Genomic DNA, 12,578 nt, shown 5'->3' with positions numbered 1-12,578 from the left:
TGGCTTGCAACTATAACTATCTTTTATTTTTGGTCTGGCTATTGATTGTGAAAACTGATAAACATCTTTTACTATTGTGATTATGTAACTATTACTCACTTAAAACCATTGTATCATGATTGGTCAACAGAAAAATAATAGAATTCTATATCACCAAAACTACCATTTAATAGAAAAATCTGTAATCACTTTTTAAAATCCAAATGCATATCAGAATTATCTTGGAATTTTTTGAAAAATACAGATGCCCAGGTATCGCTTTTTTTCACCAGAAATGTTTCTAATGAGCAGCCATGTTTAAAAACAACTGGACTGTATGAGGATCTTTTACTTTTATCTAGATTGCGTCACTTCTTCCATCTCATATTCAGCGCTCCCATTTCACTTAATTCATGTTTTCCAATTTCTTCATCTCTTCTTCTTTTTTTTTTTTGATGTTCTTTCTCATGTCTTTGCCAAGCATAGTAGAAAAGCTCTTGTATGTAAATAATATGTATAATATATATATTTTAGAAAACATGACTTTTTGCCTAACTAAAAAATTTATGACATTTTGATTCCACTGTTTGACTTAGTGTGAATAGGATGCTAGATCTCTAATTTAAAAAAAAATATGGAACAAGCAACAGAGGTTTACTGTATAGCACAGGGAGCCATAGTCAATGTCTGGTAGTAACATATAATGAAAAATAATTTAAAAAATAATATATGGCATATGTATAACTGAATCACAGCAAAAAAATTCCATTTTGAAATTTAATAATGTTTATATTATTTCCAGTTTTTCTAAATGTCCTATGGACTTCTGATAACAATGTATGAGAGACAAAACTTTAAATATATTTATATAGGATGTAAGATTAATATAAATTAATATAAGTAGAAATCTATTAATTTAAATTATTAATGCATCATTCAAGATGCTCCTATTCTTATTTTTTATACACTTGGTAAAATATTCTCAGAGAAATGTTAATATGTCTCACTATGATTGTATTTTTTTCTTTTCCCTTCTATTTCTTCTGATTTTTGCTTTAGGTATCTCTGTTTCTTTGTTGTTAGGTGTCAAATGGTTTTATGATGTCTGTCTTCTTTGTGAATTGTACCTTTTATCATTAAAAATATCCATCTTTGTTTCATTTAAAAATAAACTTAATTTTTAGAAAAGAAGCAAGTATTAATAGAATGGAGCACACCTCCATTCTCCTCCTCCAAGCCCCACGGTCGCCCTCTCCTGGCAGACTGTAGCAGAGGGCGCAGACAGAGCAAGAATGTGGTTTACACCGTTTCGCCCCAGCTTTATTGAGCAGATAGAAGAGTTATTGTGGAACTGAAGGAGTTGCTTAATAATTGGAACAATATAAAGTAATGGAAATATCTATATTTAAATAAAATAAGAGAACCATCTTAAATTTAAATATATGTTATAGGAAAAGAGTGTCACAGGCAGATAGATAACCAAATACTTATTTTAAATAGAAACCATTTTATTCTTCTTGAATAAAGGAACAAATGAATAGCTAAATGAGTGGATGAAGCTGGGTGGATGAGTAACTGACAAAGCCTTCCTAGAGGTTTCCATCGGCCCATTATAGGAACTTATTTTCACAGAGTTTACATACAGAGTTTGTCTCAGTAAGATGTTAATGATCAGTCTAGATTCTCAAATGCTTTAATCACCACAAGTAATTTCTATACACAGTATTTAGTTCTGGTTGCAGTCATGGAAAAGAAGAGCTATTTCATGAAAAGTGTTTTGGATATATCTGTGTTTTTTCTCACAGAATCATAGGACGATACCTTGGTCTGGTCTATTAGTCATGTTTTGAGGGTTGTGTTTATAATCAGATACACTTTTGTGTAATTGTCTCAATACATAGAAATGCTTTAAGAAACTATAGCATGAAATAATTATATTGGTTTGATAAAGGACTGGAAGCAGGTATTAAAGTTGAATGCCTTCATTTATAATTTTGTTGCAGGAACGGCAATTTCCCATGCTGAGATAGAGACCTCATGGGTGTCCATTTGGAAACAATAATTTCTTGCAGGAGTGGTATGATTATCCAAGCTTATTTTACAGATGAAAAGAGGGAGGTTCAGAGGAGCTAACTGGCCTGCCCACCCTCAGTTCCTAAACAGCCAAGTGCTGCCTGAGGCATGTTGGTGCCACTGCCCAGGACGGGTGCTCAGTCCAGCCTCCCCCCCAGCACAGCACACAGCCAGGGGGACCCCAGGGAATCCACATCTCATGGGAAGAACACAGGGCCCACACATGGGTCAGTTCAACACTTGATTAGGACAACCGGCTGCACAGAGGAAGGACCCCGGTCCCCACTCCAGCTAGGCTGTGATGGAGATGGGGAGGCAGGGGGAGGGGGCCGCAAGCCACAAGCTGCCGGATTCCCAGAAACACACTCTGTGCTGCTGGGCTGATGTTCTGAGCACATCAGAGTAAGTGGAGAAGCCTGGGCACCGCTGCCCCTAAGCCTCCTCCCCCAGCATTCAGGGCTCTCTCTCAGGGAAGATTTCTGAGTGAGAGATTCCAGGTGTCGGGCACCAGCCATCACAGAGGCACAGTGGAGAGCCCTGCCACCTTCCTCCCTGGTGAGAGATCTGTGCTGGGAGTGAGGAGCGTGGTAGAGGAGGTCAGGTTGGAACAGAGGAGGCAGGCAGGGATGTGAGAGCATTTCTCATGGCCACTGGAGCAAGTTGATCCTGGGCATAAAATGGTCCCTCCCTCGGATGGGATTACATCTCCCCCTCCAGGCAGTCCTCATGGGTGGCTCCCTCCAGTGTGGCCACAACTGGTATCCTTGCCCGAACACTGGAGGACATGTAACTCGCTCTCATCCCCTTCTCCTTGCTGCTCTGTGCCTTGGGCTGATCCAAACACAGCCTCTCAAGCAGCTCTCAGGATTGGGTCTCTGAGTGCACCCTGTGAAGCTCCCCCTCTCCTGGCCTAGTGAGGGGAAACCCTGCCTCACACACAATCTTCCTCTCTTTCTCTCCTCCTTCCTCCCTCCTTCCCTTCTCTTCAACAGAGGACATACATCTTGCCCTCTTCAAAGATCTTCAGACATCCTTTCCCTCCAGTCTCTCAAACTCTCTATTTCATTTCTTGAATCCCTAAGGTAGGTCATGAGCTAAAAGCAGCAAAGTCAGTTTCAGCCATCCCTCCTGCAAGTCTCGCATGGGTTACTTAGGCCCTCATTTGGAACAAGGGGATGTTTCACACTGTTTGGTCCCACCTGGAGGGCTTCAGAAGGATTCCCGTTGCAGCATCCTATCCTAGAGCACAGATGAGTGAGGTATGAGTCCCTTCCAGCCACAGGGCTGTCCTGGGCTCCAAGCTCTCCATATCTTCTTCCCACCCACACGACTAGATTTCTAGCATGTCCCCCACAATCTGAGGTTGCCTAAGGCTCACTCCACTAGTGGGTGATTTAGTTTAAAGCACCTGGACCAGGATTCAGGCAGTCTTGTCATAAGCCTGTCTCTCTCACGAAAGGGCTGTGGGACCTTAGACAAATTAGTTACCCTCTCAGGGTTTATGATTCTCAGCTCTTAAACAAAAAGCTTGAGTCTGATGGCTCCCAGGGCCCTTCCAGTTCTAGGATGTGAATTGGTCTAGAGGACTGTGCAAGGTCAGGGCCAGGCCCATTCTAGGACAGAGATGACGCCCAAACCCTCTGGGTAGTTCATGACATTTCCATTCCCTCTGGTGGGCTGCTCTGTATCAGGTGACACAATTGTCCCAGGATCTGTCTCCTGCCTTGGGATCATGCTCTCCCCCAAACCAGAACAAAGACAAGGACAAGTCCCTGAGCCTGGGGGCCCCAGGGTGACTTCAAGCCTCAGCAGATCAAGGAAGCTGTGTGTTCCAAAGAGCTTTGTCCCAGGACCTAAAATAGGCAGCGGCAGGAATGGTCCAGGCTCCCCCTCCACTAAAGATAAAAATATCATGGGCTCAGGGATGTTCCCAGTTGTAAATCAATCAGCTAGGACAACTTCTGCCCTTATCCCTTGCCCGGAGTTCCTCCTACAACCTCCATCCATCCTGTCCTCCTGTCCTGGCTTCCCAGCCACCTTAACTGGAGTAGAAGGAAGTTTTCAGCTGCCTCTGACAACAGTCCACAACTTGGCCAAGTCATCGTGAGAGTCCTAGCTGCCCAAAGTACAGATGAATAGATAGGCATTCGGGGGCCTCCACCAACCTCTGGGAGCCAGGGTAGCATGGGTCCACTCTGACAGGCAGAGCGACACCCAGTATACGCCAGGTTTCTCCCCAGTCGCATGGCCCAGTCGCAGCCTGTTTTCCAGGAGTCAATGCCCATGAGTAATCCCTCTGCACAGCTATGGGTAGGACTTCTTTTTCATGTTGTTACAGAGATTAAAGTGCTACCTCCCAAGGCCACTGGGATGATTAAATGAGATTTCATAAGTAAAACGGCTTCCCAGGTGGTTCAGAGGTAAAGAATCCACCTACCAATTCAGGAGATGCAGGAGACTCAGGTGCAATCCCTGGGTCCAGACGAGCCCCTGGAAGAGGAAATGGCAACCCACTCCAGTATTCTTGCCTGGAAAATCCCATGCAGAGAGGAGCCTGGTGGGTTACAGTCCATGGGGTCACAAAGAATCAGACACGGCTGAGCACACACGTACGAGCAAAATGTGAAAACCAGCACCTGGCAAGTTGCAGATACTAAGAAAGTAAGGCCTGCCCCGCCCCGCCAGCGGTTTACCGGAAGCGCAGACTCCCGCAGCTGACCCCCGCCTTCTGAGCTCCTTTGAGATTTTTGTCAGACACCCTAAGTCAGCTTCCAATCCGGCTCTTGAAGAGAACTTTGAAGGTGTCCGGCCTACTCTGAGACACTAAATACGCTGCCTAGAATCTAACCCATAGCAGATGGCCATGCTGCTGGGCCCCCTGGACGGCATGGTCTCACGTCTGGTCTTCCACCGCCCCCTGCCGGCTGCCGTGTGATACTGCAGGCAATGCTGGCATCCCAGGCCCACGGAGCCTCAAGGTGAAGCGGTTTACAGAGGAAGACAGCAAGCCAAGGCCAGGTGTCTGAGGAGGGCAATGGCTTGGAACTGCACAGTGACTTATAGCTCACAGAGCGCTTGCCTGTTTGATTTTCACGACCACCCTGCCTTGCCTCTGTTCCTAAGCTCAGAAGGGAATTCACGGTCATTGTTCAGCCCTGATAGCCTCACTATTAACAGCTGACCTGTCTCAGTTTCAGGCCAAGTCCTATACCCTAACCATACCCTGATAGAATGTTCCAGAAAACCAATGAAACAGACCTGTGCAGATCTCAGTGCAAATACTGGTGTTATTTCTAAAGTGCTTCAGTTTTAACCACGCTGTAAACAATCCAGAATATTCAGAGGAAAGGTATTTTGTAGGGAAGTGCATGTGTGTATGTGTGTGCACGTGTGAGTTTGGTATGTGCATTCCCTAGCAATGCAGACCAGTTAATATATGGCAGATGTCAGCATCTGTCATGATGATGATTAATAAGCATTTCTCACGTGCCAACCAGCAGACAGTTTCATTTACTAGTAACATCAAGAACCGGGCTCCAATGCACGGTTTCCACAGTCCTTCCAGGCCAGAACCATGGACCCCATCCAGTAGAACATTGGATATTCACAGAGTGAAGGCACATGACCTGGCGACTCTGTCCATCAGCACCAGAGAGTGATGAAATCACCCGTCAGAGCCAGCAGAGGGAACACCTGCCTTTCTCCTGTTCTCTTTTCAACTTGGGGGAATCTAAACCCAGACAGCACATCATAGTAAAGGAGTCATGTCTCTAAGCCCTGCAGATCTCATAAATAACTGGCGTTTTCAGGTCATATATTTATAGGCTTTTGGATCTGAAGGAGACCTTAAGAGAGTATTCCAGTCCAATCCTTTCATTTTGCAGTAAAATGAAGCACAGAAAAGGGAAGTGGCAGTCTAAGGTCACAAAGACAAACAGCTGAGATGAGAACTCAGGGTCCTTGGCTGTTTTTTCTCCAGCTGACTTTAGTTCGAGTAGCCTCCTTTCTAGATGGGAACTACTGGCTTCAGTTGAAGATTTTTAAGCCCGATCATTCCTTAAAGCACAGAGGAAGAGGAAGAAACCAGCACATTGTAGGTACTGAATAAGTGGGTTGGTTGGCTTTTGCTTTTATGGATTAATCTTACTTTATGCAACTTAAGAAGATTAAATTCATGGGACTTTCCTGGTGGTCCTAAGACTGCACTCTCAATGCAGGGAACCTGGGTTCGATCCCTGGTTAGGGGACTAGATCCCACACGCAGCAACTAAAAGATCCTCTGTATCACAACCAAGACTCAGTACAGCCAAATAAGTAAATAAAAAAAAATTTTTTTTTAAATGAAGACAATTCAAGTAATGAATTTCTCTCTTTATTCTCTCCAATGAAGTGGTCAGAGGTTTGAATTGCACCCCGCTGTCCCATTGCAAATCTGAGTGTGGATCTGAGGTTATAATATGATGTTTATTGAATCAAAGGAAAAGCTTTTTGAGGAAGACACACAGACTTAGAGTAACTCTGTTTTAAGCTTCTGGAGGCATGTGAGAATCTTCTTTGAAGGAAAGACGCTGTCAACACTTAAGCGTATACAAGCTGTCCAGGGAGTTAGGACACAGCACAAATACTTCCTACACCTATTTCAAATACGTGATTAAAACAGACATGAAAAAAAAAAAAGAAGAAAAAAAAAAAACAGACATGAAATGATGCTAATTGCCTATTAGCCATTTGGGCCTAGTAGTTTTGAATTTGCTCATCATCATGATTATAAATCATATTTTTATCAAAATCTTCCAATCCATTCAATGTTCTTCCAACCACCATCCTGAGGAATAACACCTCTGTCATCCTGAGACTTTCGCAGATTCATGTTCTGCAGGGCAAGTTCCACCTTCCATGGAATCCCCAGGGTAGCATAAGAAGACTCCTGTGGGGCTTCTTCTTCAGACCCTCAGAGACCAGGGTTTACAGTTTTCTGGTACACAAGTGACACACTAGGAAGGAACAATGGAGAACTGATTGAAGGGTCTTCCTACAGCTCAGGGCTCTGTGCCACATCCCATCACTGCCAACCACCACCCCAAGACCAAACACCACTCTGCAGTCCCGGCTGTGGGGAACGCCTCCAGGGCAGGACCCCGTAATATCCTGGTCATTCATTAATCTTCACTGTATGTTTCCATGTGTCAAGCACTGTGGCAGACTCTGGGGATACAGGGATGACCAGATACAGAAGTGGTCCTTTCTCACAAGGCACTCACAGTCCTTCAAAAGCCCAGCTGGTTCATGGATCAGCTGCTCATGAAAATCCGTAGCAGGGATTTTAAATCACTGCTGTGTTGCAGCATAGCTAAGGCACTTGGGTTAGAATCATTGCTTGAGTCCGGGGCCTCAGAGGGAGGGGCTCATCAGATCACTGACTTCTGCATCAGATGGTTTGCAAGGAGCTACCTCTGCAATTTCTGTGAGCTTACTGGGAACCATGCAGCAGCTCTCCTCTCAGAGGAGGTGGGTTTGGGTTACTGTCAGCCCCGAGGCCATGGTGGGAAGGGTCTGGGCTACAGCGAGGTTGCTGCACAGTTGTAGGCATCCTTGCTGCCTGGGAGCCCCGCATATGGTCTGTTTGTGTCTCACCCTGAAGCTAAAGCTATTGCAAAACCTGAAGGGCCGCCTGACTGGAGACCCCTCCGCCTCTCTCACCCTCTGTGCTGACTGCAGATCTGCCTGCCCCCAGGGACTCTCCTGTACCTTCCCCCTCTGAAACCCAAAATTATCACATTTCCTATCAAATGCCCAGGAGGAGATCCAACTTGGGTGTTGGGAAGAATCTGGTTCTGCTAACTCAACAGAGGCTGCAAAAGCCATTGGAGAGTGAGTGCAAGGCTCACTCAGCCCAGCTCAGAGACAGGGCTGCTTCTGAGGCTCCGACAGTGGACAAATCTGTCCTGGCACAGTCTCCTTTCACCAGGCACTGTCCCCCACAAGTATCACACACAGGGACCTCCCCAAATGATTCCAGAGACCATCGAGTTCACTGCTACACACACCTCCAAGGCAGTAACCAGTCACCACACAGGGCAATCAGCTGGTGTCCGAAAAGGCTGCAATGTCTTCCAGGGCACCTACGCATCCCCGGTATCAGCATGGCACAGGGTCATCACAGAACAAATGTGCTCCATCTCACAAATTCATTTTTTTCCCTCTCCATCTCCTTAGTACCTCACAGTGTCTTTAACAAAGAAGGGTCTCAGAAATGCCACTGGTGGACACTAAAGATCAGGCTCTTCTGGAGTTTTATCCATTACCCTCATCTTTATGGAAATAATGAAATCAGTGGGCGATAAGTGCATCACACAGCCTCCTTCCTCTCAGGAGGCCCAGCCCAAGCTGAAGCTTTAAGGTGATTCTTGTTATCTTCCTGCAAGTTGGAGGCGGCGCCTCATGGCAGCAGGCGGTGTGGACCCATGGCTTCCCAACCTAACATACAGGAAGGCTGAGAGACAGCCTAACATCTCAGCCCTGCCTCTGCAGCAGAACTTCCCCGGCCTGTGGCCCCACCTCCCTGGATTGCGGGGCCCCCGTACCAGGGTGGTGAACTTGTCCACGCAGGCGTTGCGGATCTTCTCCGGGGTGGCGGGGCTATCCAGCCGGAAGAGCTTCTTCGCGTTACCGGCTGTGTGCTGAGCGCGAGCCGCGCGGATGGCATCCTTGATGGCAAAGAAGATGGAGGCGCCCAGGAAGAGAGGCGGCTCCCCGACCGCCTGAGTGGACAAGAGCAGAGCACGGGCAGGGAATCAGGGGAGGGCCCAGCCTCCACAACTGCAGGGCTGGAGACCCCGGGACCCCAGCCAGCACTCGGCCACACAGAGCAAGGCAGGAGCTCAAAATTAAACAGGGGCTGAGCACAGTCTAATAAATGATTCCTCCTGTGGGCACATGTCTTCTAAATTTCACTGTGTGATTTTCTCTGATGACACCATGTGAATATAATGGACGATTAAAAGTTGTATAAAGCATTACATTTTACAGACAAAAAAAAATCTGACCCTTTCCTCATAGCAATAAACCTCAGGGAATAATCTACCTGCAACTCTCACCAATATTTACAGTCACCATAATTATACTTAACAAGTTGCTGAAACAGAGGCATCATGACCAACAGGATGGAAACTATTTTCTAGCAAAGATGCTTTCATCCCCCAAAGCATAGATCAGAGACTGCCCATAGCAGAGTCAGCAGGGAGACTTGTTAAAAATGCAGGCCTGGGCTTCCCTTGTGGTCCAGTTGGTAAGAATCCACCCGCCAATGCAGGGGACACGGGTTCCATCCCTGATTTGGGAAGATCATTTATGCTGAGGGGCAACTAAGCCCATGCAACACAGTCACTGACCCTGTCCTCTAGAGCCCGGGCACTGCAGGTAGAGAGCAGCCTCCATTTTCCGCAATGAGAGAAAGCCCACGCAGAAACAAAAACACAAGGCAGCCAAATATAAATAAAATCTTTTTTTAAATGCAGGTTTAAGGACCCTACCCCATACCTACCGAATCAAAATTTGTAAGGGTGAGTCCCATGGAGCTACCTTTTTTATCTTGAGCCCCCAGTGACCCAACGCATGCTAAAGTGTGAGAGCTGATGGCAAGGACCACAAGTGTCCCAGGCCCTCCCGCAGGAAAGTAAACTGAGATATGTCTCATTGATTACAAGTAATTATCTGTCTTCCTTCTTAGACCAACAATGGTACCAATCAGTTTAATGAATTTTAATTAACTGTTTTTCATACTTATTGGGGACATGGAGGAAACAGAGGGTAGTTATAACCATCCAGGCATGCTGATCAAGCCCTAAGGTCTAGTGGCGGTCATTGAGGAAGTGAAAGTGTGTGCACCGGGGAATGGGCTGGTCCTCATGAGTCGACAGGGGTGCAGGACCTGTCAGAGCATCTCTGGGACCAAGCCTCAGGGATGCACGCCAGAGACGTGGGGGTAGGTCAGGGCTTGACCTATAAGACTGAACTAAGGAATCCCTCTGAGTGCACCCCGAAAGCTGGCTTAAATGACCGGGGGTGGTGTCATCCTCAACCCCGTGCCCTATGCTCCCAGGCGGGTCTGCTCACCGCCCCCTCACCCCACCCCCAGCCCTTAGGCTCTGGTCAGGCCCCTCCCTCTCTCTTCCATGCGAGCTCCCTGCAGACCCACATGGTGGGTGGTTTCCCAAAGTGCAGACGGGAAGGCAGCACAGACCCAGGGCAACGGTACCTTGGAGGCATAGATGGCCTTCTTGTTGGGGCAGTCGCGAAGCAGGGACACCCTGAACTCTGTGGGGATGCTGCCAAACGCGGGGATCTTGTAGGTGCTGGGGCCGCGGGTGTGCAGGCTCCCCTCGGGGGAGTAGTGTAGCTCCTCCAGGGTGAAGAGGCCCAGGCCCTGGACAAACGCCCCTTCCACCTGCAGGACAGACAGAAATCATGGCCACCCTGCCTCCCGCCCCCCATCCAAAGACAGGTGCTGCTTCCCACAGCAGGCACCAAGCCCCACCTGCCCAGGGGACTGGAGAGAAGCTGAAAACAGCCCCCCACTGCTTCCTTCCCCAGCTCCTTGCCCCAACCTGGGATAACAGATCTGGGCCTTTGCCAGCACTGGTGTAGGCAGAGCAAATGCACGGACACGGAAATCAGTTTCAGAACTTGTCAGAGGCTCCAGGATGGGGACATGCGGTGGTAGGCATGATTTCCCACGAAACCTACTTCAGGACTGATGCAGATGTTCCTTCCATGATGCCACAGGAGAAATGGTAGCCCAGAGCTGAGAAGTGAGCTTGTGGGGTAATGGTGGCTGAGGGTGTCCCTCAGGGGACCACTACCCCCCGTGTACTGAGAGGGACCAGGCACTTTGGGGCAGCCCCACAAGACAGGTTCAGTCCCTGGGTTGCGAAGATCCCCTGGAGGAGGGCATGGCAACTCATTCCAGTATTCTTGTTTGGAGAATCCCCATGGACAGAGGAGCCTGGCAGCCTACAGTCCACGGGGTTGCAGAGTGGGACACGACTGAGCGACTGAGCACACAGCATAAGACAGGATTTTCTTGGTTAGTAGACTGCAGGCTTTTTGAACTCCCAGTCCTGCCTGCCCTCTGGGAGAAGACGGCCCCTGCTGCAGCTCACAGGGCTCTTGAACAGCACGTGCCATGCTCTGCTGGCCCACGTGTCTGCTCTCCCAGCCTCACTGCTCAGAATCATGGTATGTGGCACCATCACAGCTAAACAAGTGTGTTCAGAGGGAGACCAGACGCTGAGCATCTCTCTGTCTGCTATGCCAAGCTCACTGCCTGCCCATAGGAGGGGCTCCCCACACGGTTGTTCCATGACTTAAAAAACAGATTTATGACTAAGTTTCTATATACTCAGTGATTGTCCAGGTTTGGGAAATACAACGAACATTTTCTACCGCATGTTCAATACCTCGGTTCTTGATTCCTCCCTCTGACTCTGTTCTACCTGCTCTGCTCAATGCTCTCATATTTTTCCAAAGTGGTTTTCTTCCAGCCATTCCTTTATTCCTCTTGCTGGAACCTGTGTCTTTTGCTCCCAGGACCCTCCACCACCCCAGGCTCGGTAGCATTTACTTGCTAGAGTACAACAGCCATCCTCAGTGGAGGAGGAATAAAGAGGGAGAAGATGCCTCTGCCCTGAGACCCCACTGCCTGCACATTGAACCCATACTCAATCTTCACTCCCCCTCCCGTGCTCCCTCTCAAACTATGCATGTGCCTATGTGTGTGCATGCATATACGTGTGTGTTTGAACATTTAATGTTCCCATTGCCCATCATCTTGCTTTCTGCTGTGTGAATGCCCTTTTCAGGTTTATCCATGTCGATTTCTCTTCTGCCTCAGGAATTGGGTGGACTCTCATCCACTAAATCCCACTCTCGGGGGGACTCACTTGGCACCATGCTCAGACCTCCTTAAAAATAACAGCGGGTGAGACGCTGTGGCCAGGGATCCTAGCAGGCAGTGGGACACATCAGTGGCCAAGTCCCTCACCACCGGCCCCCCAGGAATCTTACTTGTCCAATATCGATGGCAGGGTTCAGACTAGAGCCAACATCCATGACGATGTCTGTGCGGAGGTTCTAGAATGGATAGCAAAACAAAAGCAGTTTGAGAAGAAAGGGATGTATGGAATGATAGGTGGGTCGTGGCAACCCTTAGGTTATTAAGAACAACCTGTATAGTTCCCTCCCAAGCAGAGAGCTCCAGGCACCCTCAGGCAGCAGTGTGAGTAGGAAGGGCAGGCCCCCAGGTTCCTGGGGCTTTGAACCTGAGCCCAGATCGATCATGTAAGGAAGGCTTACATTCCATGGGCTAAACCCAGCCCATCCCCTGCTTTTGTGGAACTTGTGAGCTAATAATGGTTTTCATGTTTTTAAATGACTGACAAAAATAAAAAGAATATGTTGTGACATGAAAACAATATGAAATTCACATTCCAGGTGCATAAATTACATATTGTGGGAACACATTCACG

At 47.7% G+C, this 12,578-nt stretch overlaps 1 protein-coding gene across 3 annotated transcripts in view; it reads right to left on the bottom strand.

Annotated features, from left to right (window-relative positions):
- Positions 1-6,402: 6,402 nt before the first annotated feature.
- Positions 6,403-12,578, bottom strand: part of XDH (xanthine dehydrogenase) — a 59,923-nt gene continuing 53,747 nt past the window's right edge. For all 3 annotated transcript variants that reach the window (XM_043918320.1, XM_043918318.1, XM_043918319.1), the window contains exons 33-36: positions 12,118-12,183; positions 10,310-10,498; positions 8,637-8,813; positions 6,403-7,046 (exon numbers count right to left, since the gene is read on the bottom strand). In XM_043918320.1, the coding sequence (XP_043774255.1) occupies positions 6,996-7,046; positions 8,637-8,813; positions 10,310-10,498; positions 12,118-12,183 (483 nt within the window). In that variant the 3' untranslated portion in view covers positions 6,403-6,995. The remainder of the gene's footprint in view (positions 7,047-8,636; positions 8,814-10,309; positions 10,499-12,117; positions 12,184-12,578) is intronic.

This window comes from Cervus elaphus, chromosome 11 (assembly GCF_910594005.1).
Source record: "Cervus elaphus chromosome 11, mCerEla1.1, whole genome shotgun sequence".
NCBI classification, from domain to species: Eukaryota; Metazoa; Chordata; class Mammalia; order Artiodactyla; family Cervidae; genus Cervus; species Cervus elaphus.
Note: the sequence above shows the minus strand (reverse complement) of the source record. Positions and strands in the feature narration are given on the sequence as shown.